The sequence below is a fragment of the Ictidomys tridecemlineatus genome, chromosome X (genome assembly GCF_052094955.1).
Source record: "Ictidomys tridecemlineatus isolate mIctTri1 chromosome X, mIctTri1.hap1, whole genome shotgun sequence".
NCBI classification, from domain to species: domain Eukaryota; kingdom Metazoa; phylum Chordata; class Mammalia; order Rodentia; family Sciuridae; genus Ictidomys; species Ictidomys tridecemlineatus.
The window spans coordinates 67,520,164-67,543,502 of record NC_135493.1 but is presented as its reverse complement, the minus strand read 5'-3'; the positions used below and the strand labels follow the sequence as shown (position 1 = coordinate 67,543,502).

Here is a 23,339-nt window from a genome sequence, read left to right as displayed (position 1 = left end):
TCTTTCTGCTAAAAGCTGAGATACAGACATGAAAGATGTAATTCTCCTTCCTCAGAATCCAATAAAAAAGACATACTACATATAACAGGATATTGTCTAGGATAGAAATATGAAATAAATGCTTTGTGATTACATAGGAGTAGTCCTAGAGAATCTGTGAAGGTTTCTAAGAGAAAGTTATATTTCAGCAGTATAATAAAGAAATGAAAAGTTTAAGGTATATAGGATTCAAGGAGGTAAATGTGGCAGGAGGAAGATGTAGCTGAATACAAAGCTTGACATAGACTCTAAAAGGTTTTGAATGCCATGCCAAGGAATATGAACTTAAATGGTTTCCAGTTACTGTAAAATAAAAAGCTTCTAAACAGGCATTTTACATGATTAGATTTGTTTCTTAGGAATTAAATTTTGATAGCTAGAATGGGTGATGGACTAGTCCATGTGGCTAGAATGAAAGCAGAGAGAACAGTTAAGTAACCATTGGTGTTGTTCAAATGAGAGAAAATAAGATCTATTGTAATTCAGGGCACTAACAGTGAAATACAGTAGGAGGGAATGGACATTTTCTAAGGTAAGATAGTCAATGAGAGTCCAAAGAACAAAATGTGTAAGAGTTAAACAGGTGTTATCATTCTAGTACAGATTCTGCCTACCCTGCCAGTTTCCAAATGGATAAATTTATCTGTGTAAGGTACTTTGTTTTCTGGGGCTGGGCACCTCTGTGAAACTTCCTTTTTCTGGTTTCCCATTCGTTTTCAACTCCATGCTCAATTTCCACTTATTCTTTTTCTTTTTCTTTTTTTTTGGTTGAAAGTCTTTTAATCTGTACCATCCTAGGGCCCCAAAGCTCTAAGAGCCACCTTCTTATTTTTTCTTTAGTGCATTCATCGAGACTTGGCTGCTAGGAACATCCTTCTAGCAGATAACAATGTTGTAAAGATATGTGACTTTGGTTTGGCCAGAGACATCTACAAAGATCCTGACTATGTCTGGAAAGGAGATGTAAGTTCAAAGTTCCCTGGCATGAAACACCAGACAACTACTCTTGCCTCTAATGGGGTTACAGTCTCTATTCTGAGGGTTTTCTTCTATCTTGTTTTTTTTTAGGCAAAACTCCCACTTAAGTGGATGGCACCTGAAGCCATTTTTGACAAGGTGTATACAACCCAGAGTGATGTGTGGTCCTTTGGAGTTCTGCTTTGGGAAATTTTTTCTCTGGGTATGTGAGTTTGTTTCTGATCAATCCGTTTTATATGTAGTTACGGCTGTTGCTGCAATAGAGCACTTACAGATCAGTTAGCATTGCACACAGTATCAAAGTTTAAAAGATCTAACACTATGGATACAATGAAATCATGCATAAAAATCTTGCTACCAAGAACCAATAAAAACTGTCTCATAATTTTATTGTATATTAATTTGTTCAGTAAGTACTTATTGAAAATTTTCTACATGCCAGGCATTTTAACTGCTGGGGACCCAGTCGTAAACAAAGAAGATGACAGTTCCTGACACTATGGAACTTACATTCTCATCAGAAGAGACTGACAATAAGAAATTAATAAGTAAAATATGGAAAATATTCAATGATATTAGCTACTGTGATATAAAATTGAAAGCTAGGAAGTAAGATAGGAATATTGGGATTGGGCAAAATGGGATAAAGTTCTAAATCTTTAAATAAGGTAGGCTTCACAGGAATGTAAATATTTCAACATAGCCCTGAAGAACTCATGAGATAACCTGTAAAACTGTGGAGGAAAAGTAATTCTATGGAAGAGAAATATAATATGTAAAGATTCTGAGTTTAGAGTGTGCCCAGTGGGTTGGAGGGTCAAGCAGGAGGTATTATGAATGAGCAAAGGTGAGAATACTGCAGTTTGATGTGTCATTAGGGAGAGAAGGGTGGATGTAGATCAGACAGTGTTTTGATTGCAAAAAGATGTTAAGTAAATTTTCAAAGATTTCACAAAGTGCCAGGACTGATTCCAACCTATCTGACTCCCAAGCTCTCATAGATACTGACAGTCTTGCCCATAATGTAAATGGTAAAACTAACATTAAAACCAGGCTTCCTGACTTCTGATCCTACATTCTTAATAGTAGGAATAAAAACTTAAGGTACACAGCATAGAAATGACCAGATACAAGGATTTTAAGAAAGATAGCTTTCTATCTGTTTGTTTTATGCCTTGCAAAAGATTATTCTCTTCTCATGACTCTAAATCATTATTCTTTCTATGATTCAAGGGAATTTTTATTAAAATCATCCAGGCATGCCTTTTAGAAAACCAAGTGAATCTAACTAAAAAGTAGATATTTAACTCAGGATCTCTGTTACTAAATATAGAGAAGTATTCATGGCTTTGACTGTTGAGATTTAATATAATGGAAGATGTTTGTGTTGTTTATCAGAGGCTGCTTTTGTGATTATACAGGATGTCTGGTCTCTTGGTCTAGATACTTTTTCATTTTTTTCCTTTTTTATTTTTTAGTACCAGGATTGACCCCAGGGGTTAATCACTGAACCATATCTCCAGCTCCTTTTTATTTTTTTATTTTGAGACAAGGTCTCATTAAGTTCCTTAGGGCCTTACTGCATTGCTGAGACTGGTTTCTACTTGAGAACCTCTTGTCCCAGCCTCCTGAGCCATGGGGATTACAAGAATGCACAACCATGCCTGGCTTTGTCTAGACTCTTGAGGTGTTTTAGAGGCAAGAGAATAAAATATGTTTGATGAACAGGAAAAAGACACAATTTAATATTTATCTAAAACACATGGTGATCAAAAATAAAGAAATACACTGGGACAGAAAATAAGCCATTATTCTTATTGGCTTATCCCTGTGACATGAAGTTTTACTTTTGGGCTGTCAAAAATCTATTTTTCCTCTGTATACTAGGCATTTTGTTTATAAAGTATCATGGAGAAATTGTTTAAATTTTTTTTATATTATATATTTTGTTTCTGAAAGCCTCCTGTATGTGGATGTCTGTCAAATCCCCAAAGTTTGGAAAATTTTCTTATATTCTTTCACTGGAAAGTGTATGTATGCCCTTAGCTTATATCTCAGAACCCTGTTTAATTCAAATGATTCCTAGGTTTTCTTCTTTTAAAGTTGTCCCATAATTCCTGAAATTCTGATCATGGTTTCTTTTTGTCTTTATTGCTGATTGAGTTTTCAAGATCACATACCTTGTCTTAAAAAGCCTAAAAATCTACCCGTTATGTGGTCTTATCTATTAGTGGTATTTTATACTAAATTTTTAAAATGGTGTATTGAATCTTTCACTTTTAGGATTTTTTTCAGAATCTCTTTTTATTGAAGTAAACTTTTACTTAATGTATAATCTCTCTCAGTTCATCGCTCAGATTTCTTTTAGTTCACTGTTCATTTTAACCCTCAACTTTTTGAATTATTTGTCTCTTATGTCATCCATTTGAATATGTGGATTCATCTATTGGTTTATTGTCAAATTTGGAATCATCTTCTTTCCTTGATTTCTCATGTTTCCTGTATTTCTATATTGAGAATTGCATATCTGCTGAAATGGATCTCTTTCCCACTGTTGTCTGAAGAACCCTTTTATATTATTTTAATTTATTATATTTTTTGATTCTTTTTAGTTATAAATGACAGTAAATTGTCTTTGATAGGATACTTTCACTTTACTCTGTGTCTTGAGAGAGTGGTAAAACTTTGTGTCAAAGAACCCAGTCAATGTGTTCAGTGTGCTTTGATCAACTTCATCCACCCATTTTGAGGGTAGATAATGATCACATTTAAGAGTAAATCTTGAGTTCAAACAATATATTAATAAATAATTAAATTTATTAAAAACATTTTCTATAATTCTATAATAGTTAATTTGAATTGTCAATGTGGTTGGATTAAGAGATGCCAAAGATTAAGAGGCTTCCGAGTGGGCTGGGGATATAGCTCAGTTGGTAGAGTGCTTATCTTGTTTGCATAAGGCTCTGGATTCAATCCCCAGCACCACACACACACATACATACATACACACACACACACACACACACACACACACACACACACACACGAGTCTTCTGGGCACGTAAATGAGGGTGTGTTTAGGAATGATTTGTATGTGGGATAGGGAACTGAATTGGATCTCCTCCCTAAGTGTGGGTAGCACTGTCCAATAGGATGATGGCTTAGATGAAATGAAAGTTGGAGGAAGAATGAAGCAGCACCAGATTTAAGTTGGATTCTTTTTGAATGAGTTCTCATTTGCTGATTAGATCACCTCAGGATATCAGACTCACTCCTTCCCTCTTCCAAAGCCAATGATTCTCCAAGGACTTTCCAAAAGCCTTTGGTCTCAGGCTAGGGTAGCATTGTTGATCCCTCTTGTTCTGAGGTGTCAGTGTCTTGGACTATGCAGCTACAAGATCTTCCATCTCTGCAGCTTACAGACAGCCATTGCAGACTATCGAGTTTCTGGTTGTGTAAGCCAATCTAATAATTTCCCTTTTTACAATTATACTTCCAACTGATTCTGTTCCTCTAGGGAACCCTGACTAATACAGAAATTGGTACCAGGAGTGGGCTCATATCTGTGAATATACAGATCATGTGGTTCATAAGCATCTGGAACTCTTTGGAATTGGTGGGAGGAATTTTTAGATGTATAGCAGTGAAAGGTGGAAATGCTTTATATTGTTGGAAACAGAGATTAATGCCTGATTCTGGTGGGATCTCAGAAGACCAGAATGCCAAAAGGACTGTGGACAGTGAAGAAAGGGCTCAAAAAGGTTGAGAAAAGGAGGACTGTATTGGAATTTGGAGTAGAGGCCATTTGTGTTATGTTATGGCTGAGAAGTTGTCTGCATTTTGCCCTTGTCCTGAGACTTTCTGTGAAGCTGATTTTAAAAGTGATAAACTTCTTGGGCTGGGGATGTGGCTCAAGCGGTAGCGCGCTCGCCTGGCATGTGTGTGGCCCGGGTTCGATCCTCAGCACCACATACCAACAAAGATGTTGTGTCTGCCGAGAACTAAAAAATAAATATTAAAAAATTCTCTCTCTCTCTCTCTCTCTCTCTCTCTCTCTCTCTCTCTCTCTCTCTCCCCCTCTCTCACTCTCTCTTAAAAAAAAAAGTGATAAACTTCTTAATCTGGCAGAAGAAATGTCTAGGCTGCATAGCATTTAGGTGGTGGCATGGATATTTCTGGCAGCTTTTACCCAAATTTGTTGTGATAATCAGAAGCAGAAAGCAGAGCAGAAAGATTTGAAAAACTTGAACTTGAAATACAGGAATAAAACTGGGGCCAAGGAAGTTGCAGTTTTTAAAGACATTATCACCTCTAAGAAATGCTAAAAACTTTTCAGAAAGATAATGAGAAAGATGGCTTGAAGGCATCTCAGGAGCTGGCAAGACTATAGCCATCTCAGATTCAAGAAAGTAAAAGTAAAAATTTTCTTGAGAATGGACCAATTGGGTACCCTTTTGCACAAGGGTGACTAGGAAGTTTCTACAACATGCTCAGCCACCCAGGAACTCAGGGGTTGCTGCAGCTAGTGTCCCTGGAGGCTTAGACTTTTAGTCCCAGCAGTGAAAAAGCTGATTAAAACAATTCCAATAGTTCTGAAGTGGAAAATGATTGTAGTATCAAGGCAGACCTTGGTATCAACCATGTAGTGCTGGTTCTGCAGGAATGCATTGTATTAGTGTTATGGGGTAATGGAGGCTTCCACCAGGATTTCTAATGAAGGCCTGGGAAGCCAGGCAAGGTGTAGCAGTGCTGGATTCCCTTCTGGTAGTCCCTGAGAGGGCAAAGCATGGAGATGTGAAGAGAAAGTCAAAGCTGCAGTGGAGATCTCTGAGATTAAGAAATACTAGTAACAGGGGACATCATCATAGGAAAGCTGTAAGAATTGAGTAGAGACAAGCCATCAGAAAGGCCACTTGGGCTGCAATCAACAAGGCCAAGGGGGGGGGCATCTGCACAAGCTCTTTATAGAGAACATCATAATGTCATGTGCTCCAGATGCCAGATACAGAACTACAGGACTTGTTTGCCCAGCTGGATTTTAGTCTTGCTTTGGTCCTATCCATTTTTTTCTATGTCCCCGTTTTTCTGAATGGACATATTTACTGGGTATAATTATATGTTAGATATTATAAATTGTTTTATTAATTTTATAGGAGCTCACATTACAAGATTGCTTTAAGCCTCAGAGAAGACTTTGGGCTTGAACTTTGAGTAATTTTGAAAGTGTTGAAACAATGGGGACTCTTGGGAATGGACTAAATGTATTTTGGATTGTCAGAAGAGTGTATCCTTTAGGGGGAAAATGGTAGAATGTTGTTTTGGATGTGAGGTGTCCCCCAAAATTTCATATGTGAGACAATGGAAGAAGATTCAGAGAAGAAATGATTATAAGAGCCTTAATGCAATCAGTGAATTTATCACCTGACAGGATTAATTGAGTGGTAAATGAAGGCTGATGGTATGTGGCTGATGGCAACATCCATGTCAATCCAGAAAGATTGGGGTTGTGACTTTTGAGTACGTATTTGTATATGGCAAGTGGAGTCTCTCACTCTCTGCTTTCTGATCATGATGTGAGCTGCTTCCCTCTGCCATATTCTCCCACCATGTTGTTATGCCTCACTTGGATATCTGAGGAATGAAGCCAGCTGTCAATGGACTGAGATCTCTGAAGCTGTGAGCCCTCAAAGAAACTTTTCCTCCTCTACAATTGATTTGGTTGGACTTTTACTCCCAGCAGTGAAAAAGCTGACTAAAACAATTCCAATAGTTCTGAAGTGGGAAATAATTGTAGTAACAAAATAGGCTAAAGCATAGTATTTAAACTTCGAATTGATATTGTACTACATAGAGCATGAAAATAAAAGAAAAAACAGAATGAAAAATATTAGGAGAGAGATAAGAGAGAAAATAGAAGAAAAGGAAGTAGAGGTGGAAAACTGAATATATGGAAATAAAAAAGAAGAAAATATATAATGTCTATATCCAATGAACATATTATTTCACATAACCAAACAATCCCCCCAAAAGAAGATAAAAGAAAAAGCAGACAAAGCAAGAATAAAAAGAGCAAAATAACACAAATAACATGTAAAATGAAAACAAAAAGATAAAATAATCCTAAACAACAAAATTAATAAACAAACAAAAATATATGCACAAAAGAAAACAGGAGGGAGGAAGCACATGGAGAGAGACAAAAGTAGGAAAATAATGCAACGGAAATGTGAGGCAGAGATTATAGAAATAATAAAAAGAAAAACATAGAATGAATAAGGCCAATTAACATAGCCCAGTATTTTATATTAATTTAATTAAAAAGTGAAGCATGATGGCTCCTTCATGCCATGTGGAAGGCTGGATCAGGAGGACCATAGGATAGAGGGTCATCTTGGCAATCCAGAAAGATCCTGTCTCAAAATTAAACCCAAGTTGGGCTAAGTACCCAGATCCATGACAAAATAAAACACAACAAACAATAACATACACACAAACAAAAATAGCAAGGTTGAAGAGAAGATAGACAAAGGAGGAAATATCATGGAGAAAGAAAAAGGTGGGGGAGAGCATAATCAAAGAAGAGTCCTACAAATACTTCCAGCTAACAAATTATAGCATTAAAGATAAAATAGCATAAAAGTAGATTAAGGAATACAATATCAAAATTATGGAGAAATACCTCCAATCTATATATAATTTTATACAGTGAAATAAGAACTGATAAAATGAAAGATTCAAATATTAGTTTCATTGATATATCTGAAATGGAAGGAAGTTTCAGTGGGCCTTGCTATTTTGTATTACATTGGATATTGGGAGATAGACTACATATACTCAGGCCTCAACAGCATAACTTCTTAGTGTCTGTAGGTGTAAAAACAGCAACTTCATCAGCTCTCTCAGATATATTTTTATTATTTGACCTTTCTAGATCAGTCTTTTGCTGCAAATGCTTCCCAACATTCTGGGTCTTGAGCCTGTCCTTCCTTTACCTGCCAGTTTGGCGAGAGCCTGTGTAGTTCCAGTGTTTCTATGGCATTCCTGGGTACCTAAAATCTCTTATAAGTGTTTTATATAATCACCCAAATGTATTCAACTGTGTCACCTGCTCTCCCCAACCCCCAAAATCCTGCTAAAGCAGTAGTTTTGTATTCTGGGAAACGACTTGTCTTGAGGGCTAACCACATATGTCTCACCAAACCTTCTCAGGGACAGTCAGGCTGAGTCTGAAATATTTGCAACTGGGGTGGGTACCCTGCCCTCAGAAAGATTTGTAGATATGTTAAATACTCTTATTTTTATTGAACAGTAATTTTATCATGTAACTGCACCCATCTGTCTCAACATAAGTTGAGACAGTAGCTGGAATTACAGATATGCAACTTTAGTCCTGGTAAATAAACATACATGGTTAATTGAAATTTGACAAGAGTGTTAGAATACATAATGGAGAAAGGATAGTTTTTTTTTTCAATAAATGATGTTAGGAAAACAACCACTTGTGTAAAAATGACATTCAACACTTAAATCAACTCAATGTGCCATATTTTCTTTATTCATTTATCTGGGTGATATATAACTTGGATATTATGATGCTGGTATGGGCAAATATTTTTTGTATATTACCCCAAAATCATAGGCAACAAAAAACAAAATCAGGCAAATATGACTATATCAAAGTGAAAAGCTGTACTGCCAAGAAAAAAAATGAACACAGTGAAAAGACAGATTATAGAATGGGAGAAAATATTTTCAAAATATACATAAGATAAATGGTTAGTATACACACTTTATGAAGAAGTAAAATTAATAGAAAGAAAAGATAACATTTTTAAATGGAATAAGTCTTTAATATTAATTTCTCAACATAAATGTGAATGGTAAACAGGTATTTTAATAAATGCTTTTCCTCACTAACCATCAAGGAAATGGAAACTCAAAGTACATTGAGTTGCCACTTCACTCCTGTAAGGATAGCTATTTTCAAAAAAACAAAAGGTGACTCATTGGTGAGGTTATACTATTGGTGGAAATGTAAATTACTTTTAAATATTTTGTATAATGAAGTGCTAATATGCAAAATAGTCTGAAGGTTCCTGAAAAAACTTAAAAATAGAACTGCCATATGATTCAGTCATCTACTTCTGGGAATATAGTTGAAGAAAATCAGTATGTTGAAGATATTTTCACACTCCTATGTTCATTATAATATTATAATAACTGAGATATGTAATACAGTATGTGTGTATGTATGTATATGCACGGAGAAAATAAAATATTATCCAGCCTGTAAAAATGAAATCCAGCTATTTGTAATTAAGGGGATGAAATTGGATAACATGACACTAAATGAAAGAAGACTGTCAGAGAACTTATGAATGATCTCACTTATATGTATAATCTAAAAAGTCAGATTTATAAAAACAGAGTAGAATGTTGGTGTGTGGTTACTGGAGAGATGTTTATCTAATGCTAAAAAAATCTCAATGACATTTAGTAAGGAAGAACATTGATTACAATATCTGTTTGACATTAATATGTATTGTGTTGGGAAATTAATATTCTAGAAATATTTTGTATTGTGTGGGCTATAGTTATAACAATCTTATTTTTATTTTAAAATGCCTAAGAAACCATATACTAAACATTCCACTAACAAAAAAAGATAGTTTGTTATGGTTTGGATATAAGATATCCACTAATAAACTCATGTGATAGTCAATGAAGAAATGTTCAGAGGTGAAATAATTATATTATGAGAGCTGTAACCTATTCAGTGGATACATTCAAATGATAGATAAGTTCAAAAGATTACTGCACTGGGTGATAACTATAGGCAGATGGGACATGGCTAGAGGAAATAAGTTTCTAGAGGTATAGTATTGGGAGTTATATCTTGTCCCCTGGCTTTACCTCTCTACTTCCTGGCTACCTTCATGTGAGCAGCATTCTTCTGCCTGCCCTGCTACCAGGATGTTCTGCCTCACCTTATTCCTAGAACAATGGAATCAGCCAACCACGCACTGAACCTCCGAAACAAAGTTGTCCTATCAGATACTTTGGTCACAGTGACAAAAGGCTGACTAACTTAGAGTTTAATGTTTATGTTTATTAGTGTAATTTAATCATTTCATAATGTAATTTATCAAAATATCACATTGAGGAGTATGAATATATTAATTTCTGAATTTTCACTTGTTTCCTTAAATAAATTGTCCAAACCCCATTTTGTGACTTACACTTTTAAATTACAGTACATAAGATACTCACTGACTATAGCTGAGATTTTAAAATATAGCAAAAATGAATTGTTTTGAAGGGTCAAGTATCTGTTGGCTGCTGTCTTATATTTAAATTTACATGATAAGTAAAAACCACTTATACTATGATTAATCTTATCATCCCTTTAAGTTAAAATAGAGCCTTGTATTTCCATTGCATTCCACAGAGCAAGACAATTTACAAAAAATTTATGTAAGTTATCACATCCCAATATATTTTCTCACTGACTCACAAGTTGTTGTTGACCTCAATTCCCTAGCTTTCTTACTATATCTGTTCTCTAGACTTGCAGGAGGAATTATGAGTGTTTCCTAAGATATTATCTTTGTCCATGTGGCAATTAAAAAGTTGGAGCTTTTAACTGGTACTTCTCTCCAAAGAACAGTTTTTCCTAGAATATCTAGGGATGTTGAGTTTCGGGGGGGCCTGTTTCTGAAGTCATTAGAACTATATTCTCTGTCATTCCAATTTTCTTTTACTTTAATCTGTCTCCTAGATTCTTTCTCCTAGATCTATCATCAAATATGGAAAGGCTTATATGGGAAATAAAGTGATGCCAGAACCAGCAGTGCTTCCCTATATACTTTACTGGTGAATATGGTTTATCTTTCTGCTTCTGGAATAGTGGAAATAACAGAGAACTTGTATTGATTCTGGAAGGATAACAGGCCCATAGGTGGGCTCTCCTTTGAGCATCTGGTATATTCAATCTCATTGTAGATCTCAAAATAGCAGAAAGATATACATGACACTTCCAATTTGACACTAAGCAGTATTTATGCTGTAGTTGTACCTCATGGCTGAACTTGTATCCACTGGCTGAAAAAACACCTTAAGGAATATCAAGTGACAAGGGTTGACCCCAGCAGAATGCATGTAGGCCCTCTTTTGAGTAGGTAGGCTTACCAAATAACCACAACATCTTTGGCCCACAAAAGATACTAACAATTTTTATATACATGGGTTTTGAGAAATAATAGTTAAATTTATAACTATTAATGTTATTTTACTTGATATAGTCTTCATTCAAAAGCCAAGCCCAGTGATTAACATAATGAAAGTCCAGGCAATAGGTTTTACATATGAAATATCTCTTTTGATGGTAACTGCTAAAATTCAAACATCAAAATAATGTAGAATATTGTTTCTATGTATTTAATGTTCATTTAACATCATCATTTGTCATGTATTTATTTCAAAATAGGATAAAGATATGTATACTTATTAAATACTTTAGGGCTGGGGATGTGGCTCAAGCGGTGGCGTGCTTGCCTGGCATGCGTGCGGCCCGGGTTCGATCCTCAGCACCACTTACAAACAAAGATGTTGTGTCCGCCGAAAACTGAAAAATAAATATTAAAAATTAATATATATATATAAATACTTTAGAAGTTTATTTTATTAGATTTATAATTTAATTCAACAAACAATTGCTGTGTGACTTTCACATTAAAATCACTGTAGGATAAGACTGTTCCTTATATTCTAGGAATTACAGGTAATTTGGAAAAAATACAGCCAATTAATTCTGTGACAAGCCCTATAATAGAGATTTCAGTAAAATGCAGGAGAAATTATGGAGGATGAGGTGAGTTTCTACTTCTTGAGGAAAAATGATATCTGAAAACTCTCTTAAAGAATGAGCAAGTTGCCTGCGGTTGTGGCTCAGTAGTAGAGCCACAACCATGTGTGAGGCACTGGGTTTGATCTTCAGCACCACATAAATAAATAAAGTAAAAAAAAATCCATTGACAACTGAAAAATAAATAAGTAAATAAAAGAATGAACAAGTGGAATTGGACATTTAAGGATAGGAAGATACATATGAAGTTTGGAGGAGTCGTTTCTGGGAAAGGTAAAGATTAAAGAAATTAAAGAATTTCAGGAGACAGTGTAAGTTAAAGCACAAAGTAGAATGGTAGTTAGGTGATTTTTGTTGTTGTTTATTTGGTACTGGAGAGGAGATTGAACTCAGAGGCACTCAACCACTGAGCCATATCCCTAGCGCTATTTTGTATTTTATTTAGAGACAGGGTCTCACTGCTGCTTAGTGCCTCATCATTGCTGGGGCTGGCTTTGAACTCACCATCCTCCTGCCTCAGCCTCCTGAGCTGCAGGGATTATTGACATATGCCACCATGCCCAGCTAGGTGATGGATTTTTAAAAAGATATTTGCATAACTGAAAATTGTAATCTAGAATATAGTTCCTGGGGAGGAACAGGTCAATTATTAATACTCAGATCATACAAAGATATATATCTGTCCAAAGTGAACCTAAGGATAAGGCCAGTACTATATACACAATATATTCTTATGACATAAACACCAAAAGGTAATGTTTCTGCTCTTTGAAGTGACACACAATGCACATCTAAAAGGGATGATTCTTTACCATCTATTTTGCAAAGACTCCTAATATTTTCCAGAGTGAATAGCAAATATTCTGCTCTAATATGTTCCAGAGATTACAACAAATTTACTTAGGAAACTCTGATATATGTTATTTTAACCTTTCTACTTACATCAGGCAAATTAGGAAATGAATTACACATTTATAATATCAAGATGCTTAGTCTTAGCATGTCTTTGTTAAGAAAGTATGCATTAGAGAAAGCTATTATGAATTCAGGAAATTGAAAAAATAGATTTTCTTTTGTGAATTTTATCAGTTTTCATGATTTAGAAAATAATTATCACTTATGATACATTAATTATTTTAGCTATTGATAATGACTATTGGTCCCAAGCATATGAAGATCCATTCTTATAACTCCAATCTCTCAGGTTTTGTGTGACACACAGGTTGGAAATAATTGTTCCTTGATGATGACATGTGCTTATATCTATAATGCCTAAAATATAACAAGAGTATACCTAACCAAATAAGTCATTTCAGGCAACAATGGAGAAGTAACTAAAATTAAGAGTATCTTACAGGTTGCCTTGAATTAGCTAACTGATCAGGTTTCTATAGCATACTTCTTAAAAGTTAGAAGGTTGATGCTAGATGATTAATGTAATTTCTCCTCATCTCCAAGTATATTCTATTTGATAATCTGATAGTTTATTAGAATTAGTCTTAATTTTATCTTTGGCTTTTTCTTTGTCACTTCTGATTTATATTTCTTAACTACCAGGAACATTTTTTGGGAAACTTTTGGGGTGTATAAATGACCATATCACCTTGGATTTTCAAATGTTTATTTAAATAAAATTTTGGCAATATTGATACCACCTTTAATCTCAAAGACCTAGAACACCTATTTTAGAGTTTCAGTATTTACTCAATATTATGTATCAGATATCAGTAGTGATTTTGGAAACTATGTATTGACATAAGTGTACAAACTTGTGCTATAACATATTTTGTAATATGCTTAGCTACTTTAAATATGATTAAAATTTGGAAAATGTACTTTAGTTAACTATTAACCATAATATTTTGTAAATGTTTTCATTTTATCAACTTGAAATTCACTTTCAGACCTTATTTCTCTTTTGGGTTTCCATGCTACCAGGACTATATTTCTCAAATTGGAGGCATACCTCCACACACTGACTAGAATTCTACTCCCTTGTTTTTCTTTATGCCTTAGTCATAGGAGCATGGCAGGTTAAAAATTAATAAGAGAACAGCTTTCTGAGACTTCAAATAGTAGGACTTCTTGGACTAAACACAAGAGTTATGGCTGAATATATCAATTAAAAGCATTAATAAATGTGAAGTCAATGAAAATCAATCATTAGTTTTTTAAATCCTCCACTTATCATATCAGTGCAATTTTGATTAGAATTTTCTGGGTAAATACTTTCTGTCAGACCTTCAAACAGAGATATCAGCCAAGATTTGGAAATTTTATGGAAGTCCTGTGTCTCATGTTCTACATAGATACAGAGCTGTTTGTTCATTCCCAGAGTTCTCTTTAGGTATTTTAGTCATAAGAACTTGATAGATTGCTCACCCATGGGAAAATATGTGTCTTTTCTTCTATTCCAGGAGCTTCACCATACCCAGGAATGCAAGTAGATGAGGACTTCTGCCGTCAGCTTAAGGAGGGAACAAGAATGAGATCCCCTGAATATTCTACTCCTGAAATGTATGTTCTCCAAATGAAGAGCCACCAGACTTAATTAATTTGAGAGGAAAGGATCAACATAAGCACAGTGGGTTATAAAATTCAACTTAAAAAAATCTTGTTGAATGCTAAAGTTGTCTTTTGCTCTCTTAAAGTATATAATTATAATTCAAAGGGAACTATGAAATAGATGATTAAAATTTCATATGTAGATGCATATAGTGAAATATTCATCACATTTGTATTATGAAACACTCAGGAATTAGATAAAACCAGGACACTGGCTAGTTCCTTTCTAGCCATAGATTTAAAACATAGAAGTCTATGTTTCAGCTATTAAATAAAAAATTGCAGCCCAGATGTGTGATTTCCTGACACAGCCTGTACTGGGCACTGAAAGAAGATATGGCCACACAAATTGAAACAATCTGGAGAAATAAAGTCTGAGAGTGAATTTCAAGAATCTCCAGAATCTCTCACTGGCTCAATAAATAAATCTAAATAACTTAAATCAGTGGTAATCCAATCTATCACATGATGCTATGTAAATATATGAATGAATATACCATAATGAATCCCATTATATATAATTATAGTATACTAATTCAAATAATAATAATAACAGAATGAAGATCAATAGAGTGGAGCAAATGGATTTTGGTAAGATAAGAGAGGGAAAGTAAAGATACTGGGGAATGTGATTCATCAAATTATCTTATGTGTATGTACAAATATGGCATAATGAATCCAATTCTTATATGTGATTATAAAACCATTATAATCAAAATGATGTTATCCATCATAATTAAAAAGATGTTCTAAAAGCAAATGGAAAGAACCATCACTCCAGAAAGTTGTGCATATATACAAAAATACTTTGGTTTTCATTGAAGAGTAATTTCAATGTAAAACTGCAACCATTACTTAGTTGATGGCTTATTTATCAAAACCATTGGAAAGTATAGTCTGGGACTCCAGTATTTGCACTAAAATATATAAAACTGGAGGTTTTTATATCATTTCCCAAGGCTGTCTAATGCTACTTGAAGCCAAAAATTGATCCTGAGGAGAGCCCAAAGTCCAAGAGAATTTGTTGATAGTTAGCCTCATAAAATGCAATGCTCTCACCACTCATACAATTCTTGTACTGATAAAGGAGTACATGACAGAACTAAATGCTACCTTTCTCTTCTAAATATAATTGATTCTTTACATTTATTTATGCATACAGAGCTGAAAAAAGTGGTAATGGTGGGCACATATATGTAAGGAACAGGTATGGGTTAGGCAGGCTTTATTAGTAACTGTAGTATAAGGCTACAGCAGAGAATGTGCTTTGGGGTAATTGTGAAGACAAGTCCTAATGGATCACCCATGTAAAAAGTTATAAAAGAAGTGGAGCTGGTGGATGGAGACTACCTTAACATTTTTCCCAATCTATAGCTACCAGACCATGCTTGACTGCTGGCATAGTGATTACACAAAGAGGCCCAACTTCTCTGACTTAGTCAGGCATCTTGGAGATCTCCTTCAGGCCAATGTTCAACAGGTATGCATTACTTCCTTAATTTTCTTATTCATTAACTTTAGACTATTGAAAACAGTTTCAGGAGTTGTGAATACTGCAAAAATGGACCATGATTTTATGTAGTTATCAGGAAGTTAGTAGTCTAGATTGTGGGAGAATAAGATGAATAATTTAATGAGATGAGGGTAAGCAAAATAGGAGAAATAAGAGGAAAAATAACCCCTGCAGAGGGTACACATGATTAGTGATATTGCCAGTCCTTCATCAAAATATTTTTGGGCAGTGTGTTGCTGTGGTCAAAAGTATTTACAAGGGCTGGAATTGGGTCTCAGTTGTAGAGTACTTGCCTAGCATGTGTGAGGCACTGGGTTTGATTCTCAGCACCACATATAAATAAATAAAATAAAGGTCCATTGAAAACTAAAAAAAATATTTTAAAAAATAAAAGTTTTCACAAAACTGAGGCAGGTGGATCACTAGGATCCACAAATTCAAGACTAGGCTGGGTAGCAGAGAAAGACACTCTTAAAAAATTACTAAACAAACAAGACAGCAAACAAACCTATAAATGACCTTAATTAGGGAAGTGAAAGACCTCTACAATAAAAGATATAAATCACTGAAGAAAGAAATTGAAGAAGGCAATAACAGGTTAAAAGACTTCCCATGTTTAAGGATTGGAAAAATTATTATTATTAAAATAATAATAATAATAATAAATATAATAATCAATCTACAGATTCAGTGAAATTGGAATGCCAATGCTATTCTTCATATCACTAAAAAAAGCACTAAAAATTTATATGAAAGCATAAAAGACTACAAATTGCCAAAGCAATTCTGAGCAAAAACAGTGCTGGAAGAATTGCAATACCCAACTTTAAATTATATTAATGTGACATTGTAATATATAAAAGCATGGTATTGGCATGAAAATGGATACATACACCAGTGGAATTGAGGACCAAAGAATAAACCCAAATATGTGCAACCATTGGATTCTCAGCAAACTAGTCAATACATTTTAAAAAAATACAGCCTCTTCAGTGAATGGTAATAGGATAATTGAATTTAAATCACAGAATATTTAAACTAGACCTTATCACTTATGCTGTACAAAAATCAACTTACTTTACAAAAATCAACTAAAGTTCAACCAAAATGACTCAAATACCTTAATGTAAGGCCTGGAACTTTGAAACAACTAGAGGACAACTTGGACAAAACACTTCAAGATATAGGTATAGGCAAAGATAACCTAGACAGGACTTAAATAGCTCAGGAAATAATGGCAAGAACTGACAGATGATAATATTTAAAATTAAAAAGTTTTTAACAGCAAATGGAACAACCAATAGATTGAAGAGAAAGCCTACAGAATTGGAGAGCATCTTTGCCATATAGTCATCTAACAGAGTATTAAAATCAAGAATATAAAAATACCCCCATCCTTATATTGTTCTTGTTTTTATGGAAATTCAGTTTTTCTCTGTTTAGTATGAGGATGGTCTTTGGTTTGTAATATATATCATTTACAATGTTGAAGTAGTTTCCTTCCATCCATACTTTCTCTAGAGTTTTAAACATGAATGTGTGATGAAGTTTGTCAAATGCTTTTTCTTTATCCATTGAGACAACCATGTGATTCTTGCCTTAACTCTGTTTATATGGTGAATTACATTTTTTAAGAGATAGATGAGAGAGAGAGAGAGAGAGAGAGAGAGAGAGAGAGAGAAGAGAGAGAATTAAAAAAATATTTATTTCTTAGTTTTCGGCAGACACAACATCTTTGTTAGTATGTGGTGCTGAGGATCAAACCCGGGCCACATGCATGCCAGGCAAGCGCAGTACCGCTTGAGCCACATCACCAGCCCCAAATTACATTTTTTGATTTGCCTATGTTAAACCAACCTTGCATCCATGGGTTGAAACCCATTTGATCATGGTGTACTATCTTCTTAATGTTTTTGAATGCAGTTTGCCAGTGTTTTATTAATGATTTTTCACCTATATTCACCAGGAATATCAGCCTATAGTTTCCTTTCCCTTATGTGTCTTTGTCTGGTTTGGTACCAATGTGATACTGGCTTTATTCAATGAATTTGAAAGTCTTCCCTCTTTTCCTATTTTTATGGAATTCTTTGAAGAGGATTGATATTAGTTCTGTGAAGTTCTAGTAGAACTTGGCTGAGAATCCATCCGGTCCTGTGATTTTTTTTTTAATTGGAAGGATGTTATAGCTGCTTCAATTTCATTGTTTGACATCAATCTGATTAAGTTTTCTATGTTCTCATGGTTCAAATTATGTAGGTCATATGTTTGTAAATTTATCAGTACCTTCAAGAATTTCTAGGTTATTGGAGTAGAAATAGTTTCTGATGATATTCTGAATTTTAGATGTTTCTGTGGAGATATTTCCTTTTTTATCTCTAATTTTGTTGATTTATATCTTGTCTTTCTTTCTTATGGTTTGGCTAAAATTTATCAATCTTGTTTATCTTTACAAAGAACCAACTCTTTGATTCTTTGATCCTTTTCATGTTTTTTTAAAATTCTCAATTTCATTAATTTCCATTCTAATATTATTTCCCATTTTCTACTGATTTGGGTGTTAGGTTATTCTTCTTTTCTATAACCTTTATGTTCAGTTTTTTGTTTGGGATATTTTCTGTTTTTTTAAATGTAGGGATTCAGTGCTATAAACTTCCCTTACAAACTGCCTTCATACTCTCCCAGAGATTTTAGTATGTTTTATATCTATTCTCATTCTTTTCAAAATTTTTAAAATTTTCCCTGTGATTTCTTCTCACTTTTTTTTAGTTTTATTCATTTTATTTTTTAAATACAACATCAGAATGCATTACAATTCTTATTACACATATAGAGTACAATTTTTCATATCATTGTATATAGAGTATGTTCACGCCAATTCATGCCTTTATACATGTACTTTGTTTTTTTGCATTACAATTCTTATTACACATATATACCACAATTTTTCATATCTCTGTTTATATATAAAGTATGTTGACACACAATTCGAGCCTTCATACATGTACTTTGGATAATGATGCCCATCACATTCTACTGCTCTTGCTAATCGCCTGCCCCTCCCTTTCCCTCCCACCCCTCTTCCCTATCTAGAATTCATCAAATCCTCCCATGCTCCCCCTCTCTACCCCACTATGAGTCAGCCTCCTTATATCAGAGAAAACATTCAGCATTTGTTTTCTTGAGATTGGCTAAATTCACTTAGTATTATCTTCTCCAACACCATCCATTTACCTGCAAATTCCATGATTTTATTCTCTTTTAATGCTTAGTAAAATTCCTATGTGTATATATGCCACATTTTTTTATCCATTCATCCACTGAAGGGCATCTAGGTTGGCTCCACAGTTTAGCTATTGTGAATTGTGCCGCTATAAATATTATGTGCCTATGTCCCTGTTGTATGCTGTTTTTAGGTCCTTTGGGTATAGTTCAAGGAGGGGGATAGGTGGGTTAAATGGTGGTTACATTCCCAGATTTCCAAGGATTCTCCATACTGCTTTCCATATTGGCTATACCAATTTGCAGTCCCACCAGCAATATATGAGTGTACCTTTTTCTCTACATCCTCTCCAACACTTATTGTTGTTTGTCTTCATAATAGCTGCCATTCTGACTGGAGTGAGATGATATCTTAGAGTAGTTTTGATTTGCATTTCTCTGATTGCTAGAGATGATGAGCATTTTTTCATATATTTGTTGATTGATTGTATATCCTCTTCTGAGAAGTGTCTGTTCAAATCTGTGGCCCATCATTTGTTGATTGGTTTATTTATTTTTATTTATTTTTTGGTGCTTAGCTTTTTGAGTTCTTTATTATCCTAGAGACTAGTGCTCTATCTGATGTGTGAGGGGTAAAAATTTGTTCCCCCTTGATTTCTTTTTTGATCCCTTCATCATTCAAATATGTATTATTTAATCTATAGGTGGTAGAATGGTTTTTGTTTTTATCATTGATTTCTAATTACACTCCATTATTATCTGATAGGGTGCAAGAAATTTTCTCATTATTTTTGTATCTGAAAATATTTGTTTTGTGCCTTAAAATATGATCTATTTTAGAGAAATTTGCAGGTGCTACAGGAAAGACAGTGAATTTGATGGATTAACTTTTCCAATGGAAGAAATATTATACAACATTGCTTTACTGTACTTCAATAATGAATATGCTGAAAAAGAATAAATCTAACCATTAAGGTGAAAGACCTTTACAATAAAAACTATAAAACATGTTAGAAAGAAATTGAAAATCTTAGAAGATGAAAAGATATTCCATGTTCATTTATAGGCAGACTTAATATTATCAAAACAGCCATGCTACCAAAAGCATTGTACAGATTCAATGTAATTTTCATCAAAATACCAATGACATTCATCAAAGAACTAGAAAAATCAGTACTGAAATTTATTTGTAAGACTAAGAGATCAAGAATAGCCAAAACAATACTGGGGAAGTATACCAAACTTCAAATTATACTACATCATGGTACAGTCAACAAGTTGTACATGAAAACAAATGTAATAGAAGATACAGAGAAAAACCTACATAGATACTGTCATTTGATACTAGACAAAGATGCTAAAAGCATAGAAAGAAAGAAAATAGAAAAGATAGCCTTTTAAAACAAATGTTGCTGGAAAAATTGGATATCCATATGTAGAAGAATGAAACTAGAACTCTATATGTCCCCCTGCACAAAACTGAACTCGAAGTGTATCAAAGACCTAGGAATTAGATCAGGAAATCTACAATTGCTAGAAGAAAATGTGAGCTCAAACTTTCAATGTATTGGTACTGTCTTCCTTAACAAGACTCCTAAAGTGCAAGAAATAAAACCAAAAATCAATAAATTGGATCATATCAAATTAAAAGTCTTCTATACAGCAAAGGAATTTTTATGGTAACCATTTGTTTATTTTTGAGAAGAGTAGGATGAGGATGGTCAAGTGATAATAATAAATAAAAATTAAAACAGGCAAAATGTCTCATAATACTCTTTTTTTATCATTTTCTTTTTAATTTTAATTTGTTATATATGATAACAGAATGCATTACAACACATATTACACATTTAGAGCACAATTTTTCATATCTATGGTTGTACATAAAGTAGGAAAGATAGTGGGATGTGATGATCAATATTCCCCTAAGAACATGTATGAAGACATGAAGGATGTGACTCTACTTTGTGTACAGCAAAGGAATTTAAGTCAGAATGACAATTATTCAGAATACATAAAAACTTTAAAAAGCATACAAATCTTATTAAATTCTGGTGAGGGTATGGAAATAAAATACACTGATACATTGTTGGTGGTATTGCAAATTAATACAACCACTCTATAAAGCAGTATGGAGATTCCTTAAAAAAAGTAGGAATGCAGCCAGTATCTGTCCAAGCTTTCCCACTCATCTCCATGGTATATATCTAAAATAAACATACTATCAACATACAGTCACATCAGAGTTTATAGTAGCACAATCAACAATAGCCAAGCTATGGAACCAATCCAGATACCTGTCAACAGATGAATGAAGAAAGAAAATGTAATACACACACACACACACACACACACACACACACACACACACACACACATGAATTTTACTCAGCTGAAAAGAAGAATGAGATTGTGGCATTTACTGCTAAATAGATGCAATGGTAGAAAATCATGCTCAGTGAAACAAGCCACACCCAGAAAATCAAAGGTCAAATGTTTTCTCCCCTATGCAGAAGGAAGAACAAAATAAGAGGAGAGGAGTGTGTTGGCATTTCATGAAATTACAAGAGATATCAGTGGAATAGAAGAAAGGGATTGAGGGGGAGGAAGGAGGACGGGAAAATAGTTGTTGGGGGAATGAAACTGACCAAGAGAACATAGGCAAAGTAAAAAGATACCAGTTCCATTTCAGAGGTGGGTGGACAGAAATGGGATGTTTCTTTTCTTTTCTTCTTGAAGAAGGACATGGAGTTTGGTTTTGATGATATACAATATTCTGGGGATGGATAATCATCATTACTTTAACAACAATGTACATCTAACTAGTGTCACTGAGATCCACACTTAAAGGGTTGAAATGGTACAATTAGTTACACATGTTTTAACTTAATAAAGTAAATGAACAAAAAAACATTTATCATTTCTTAATTTTTGTGTGTCAGGAATCCAAAGAGAGCTTTACTGTGGCTCTAGGAGTCTTATGAATTTTCATTGAAGATGATGGCTATGATTGTATTTGCATCTGAAAGCTTCATTAGATGTACATACATTTTAAAATTTACTCATGCATTGATTGACAAGCTACAGTTCTTCTGTGGATCTAGTCTGGAGCTCTGCCTTGATATCTTTCTACATGGGTCTCTTCCTAGGGAAGCTCACATAATAAGAGTTTGCAAAGTGAAAGCCACATCTTTATACAACCTATTCTTGGAATCTGTATCTCTTCATGTTGGTCATAGTCTATTGATGAGAAGTGAGTCAATAAATTAATATCCCATTTAAGGGAGGGAATTATGTAAGGGTATGAATAACAAGGGACAGTGATCATTAGGACCACCCTAAAAGCCATTACAATTCTCTTGATACAAGAGAGATTAGTGCCATTTGAGAAGAAAATTGAGGAGAAAGGAAAGGAATGGGGAATTTTGGAGCTCAGTAGGAGGAGAGAATGCACTTTGAGCTGAGAGAGGTAATGTTTTGAAGGGAGATATAACATTTGAAGTAGGGTCCAATTTGACACAACCCCTTTCCTTTAAGTTAGCTTCTCTAAATAGATATCCAGAACTTATAATCACAATGAAGGATATGAAAGCCCCACCTAAACTCTCAGAATGATGAAGACCATATGGAGGTAAAGGCTTAGAGGCTCTATTCATCCAATGATATTTGATTTCAAAAGCAATATTTACCTATCTATGGTCAAACAAAACACTCAAGATTCATAATAACTGACCCTCTCCTATACCAATAAAAAGCTTGTCTCTCAAATTCAAATTTTAATGTCCTTTCCCAGTTAAAAATTAAATAAATAAAAATGTCAACCATGAGGTCTTGCGTAGTTCAGATTAAATGAAGTTTAGTTTCAATCCCTCTCCACAATAATTCCATTGTAAAATCTTAAAAATGTAACAGTTGTTGAACCTTTAAGAGTAAGGAACTTGATCTCCTGCTAGTAGTGATTGGTTTTAAATCTTCAACTGATTCCTTGAAAAAGCAAATTAAGTAATAAATGAAGGAAACATAGTTTTTTGCTGCTGTTTTTGTTCCGTGACTACTTAGCAAAATAGGTACTTTTCCTCTAGGGTTTGAATTAGTTTATCCATTCATGTTGTTTTATATGTAGCTCTTCTCAGATAAATTCATTCAAGGAAGGGAATAAAA

General features: G+C 34.1%; 1 protein-coding gene across 5 annotated transcripts in view; it reads left to right on the top strand.

Annotated features, from left to right (window-relative positions):
- Positions 1–23,339, top strand: part of LOC101955809 (vascular endothelial growth factor receptor kdr-like) — a 291,669-nt gene that overhangs the window by 210,182 nt on the left and 58,148 nt on the right. For 4 of the 5 annotated variants that reach the window (XM_078034613.1, XM_078034614.1, XM_078034615.1 and 1 more), the window contains 4 exons: positions 880–1,002; positions 1,108–1,219; positions 14,299–14,398; positions 15,821–15,926. In XM_078034613.1, the coding sequence (XP_077890739.1) occupies positions 880–1,002; positions 1,108–1,219; positions 14,299–14,398; positions 15,821–15,926 (441 nt within the window). The remainder of the gene's footprint in view (positions 1–879; positions 1,003–1,107; positions 1,220–14,298; positions 14,399–15,820; positions 15,927–23,339) is intronic. The other variant, XM_078034616.1, reaches the window with a different exon arrangement.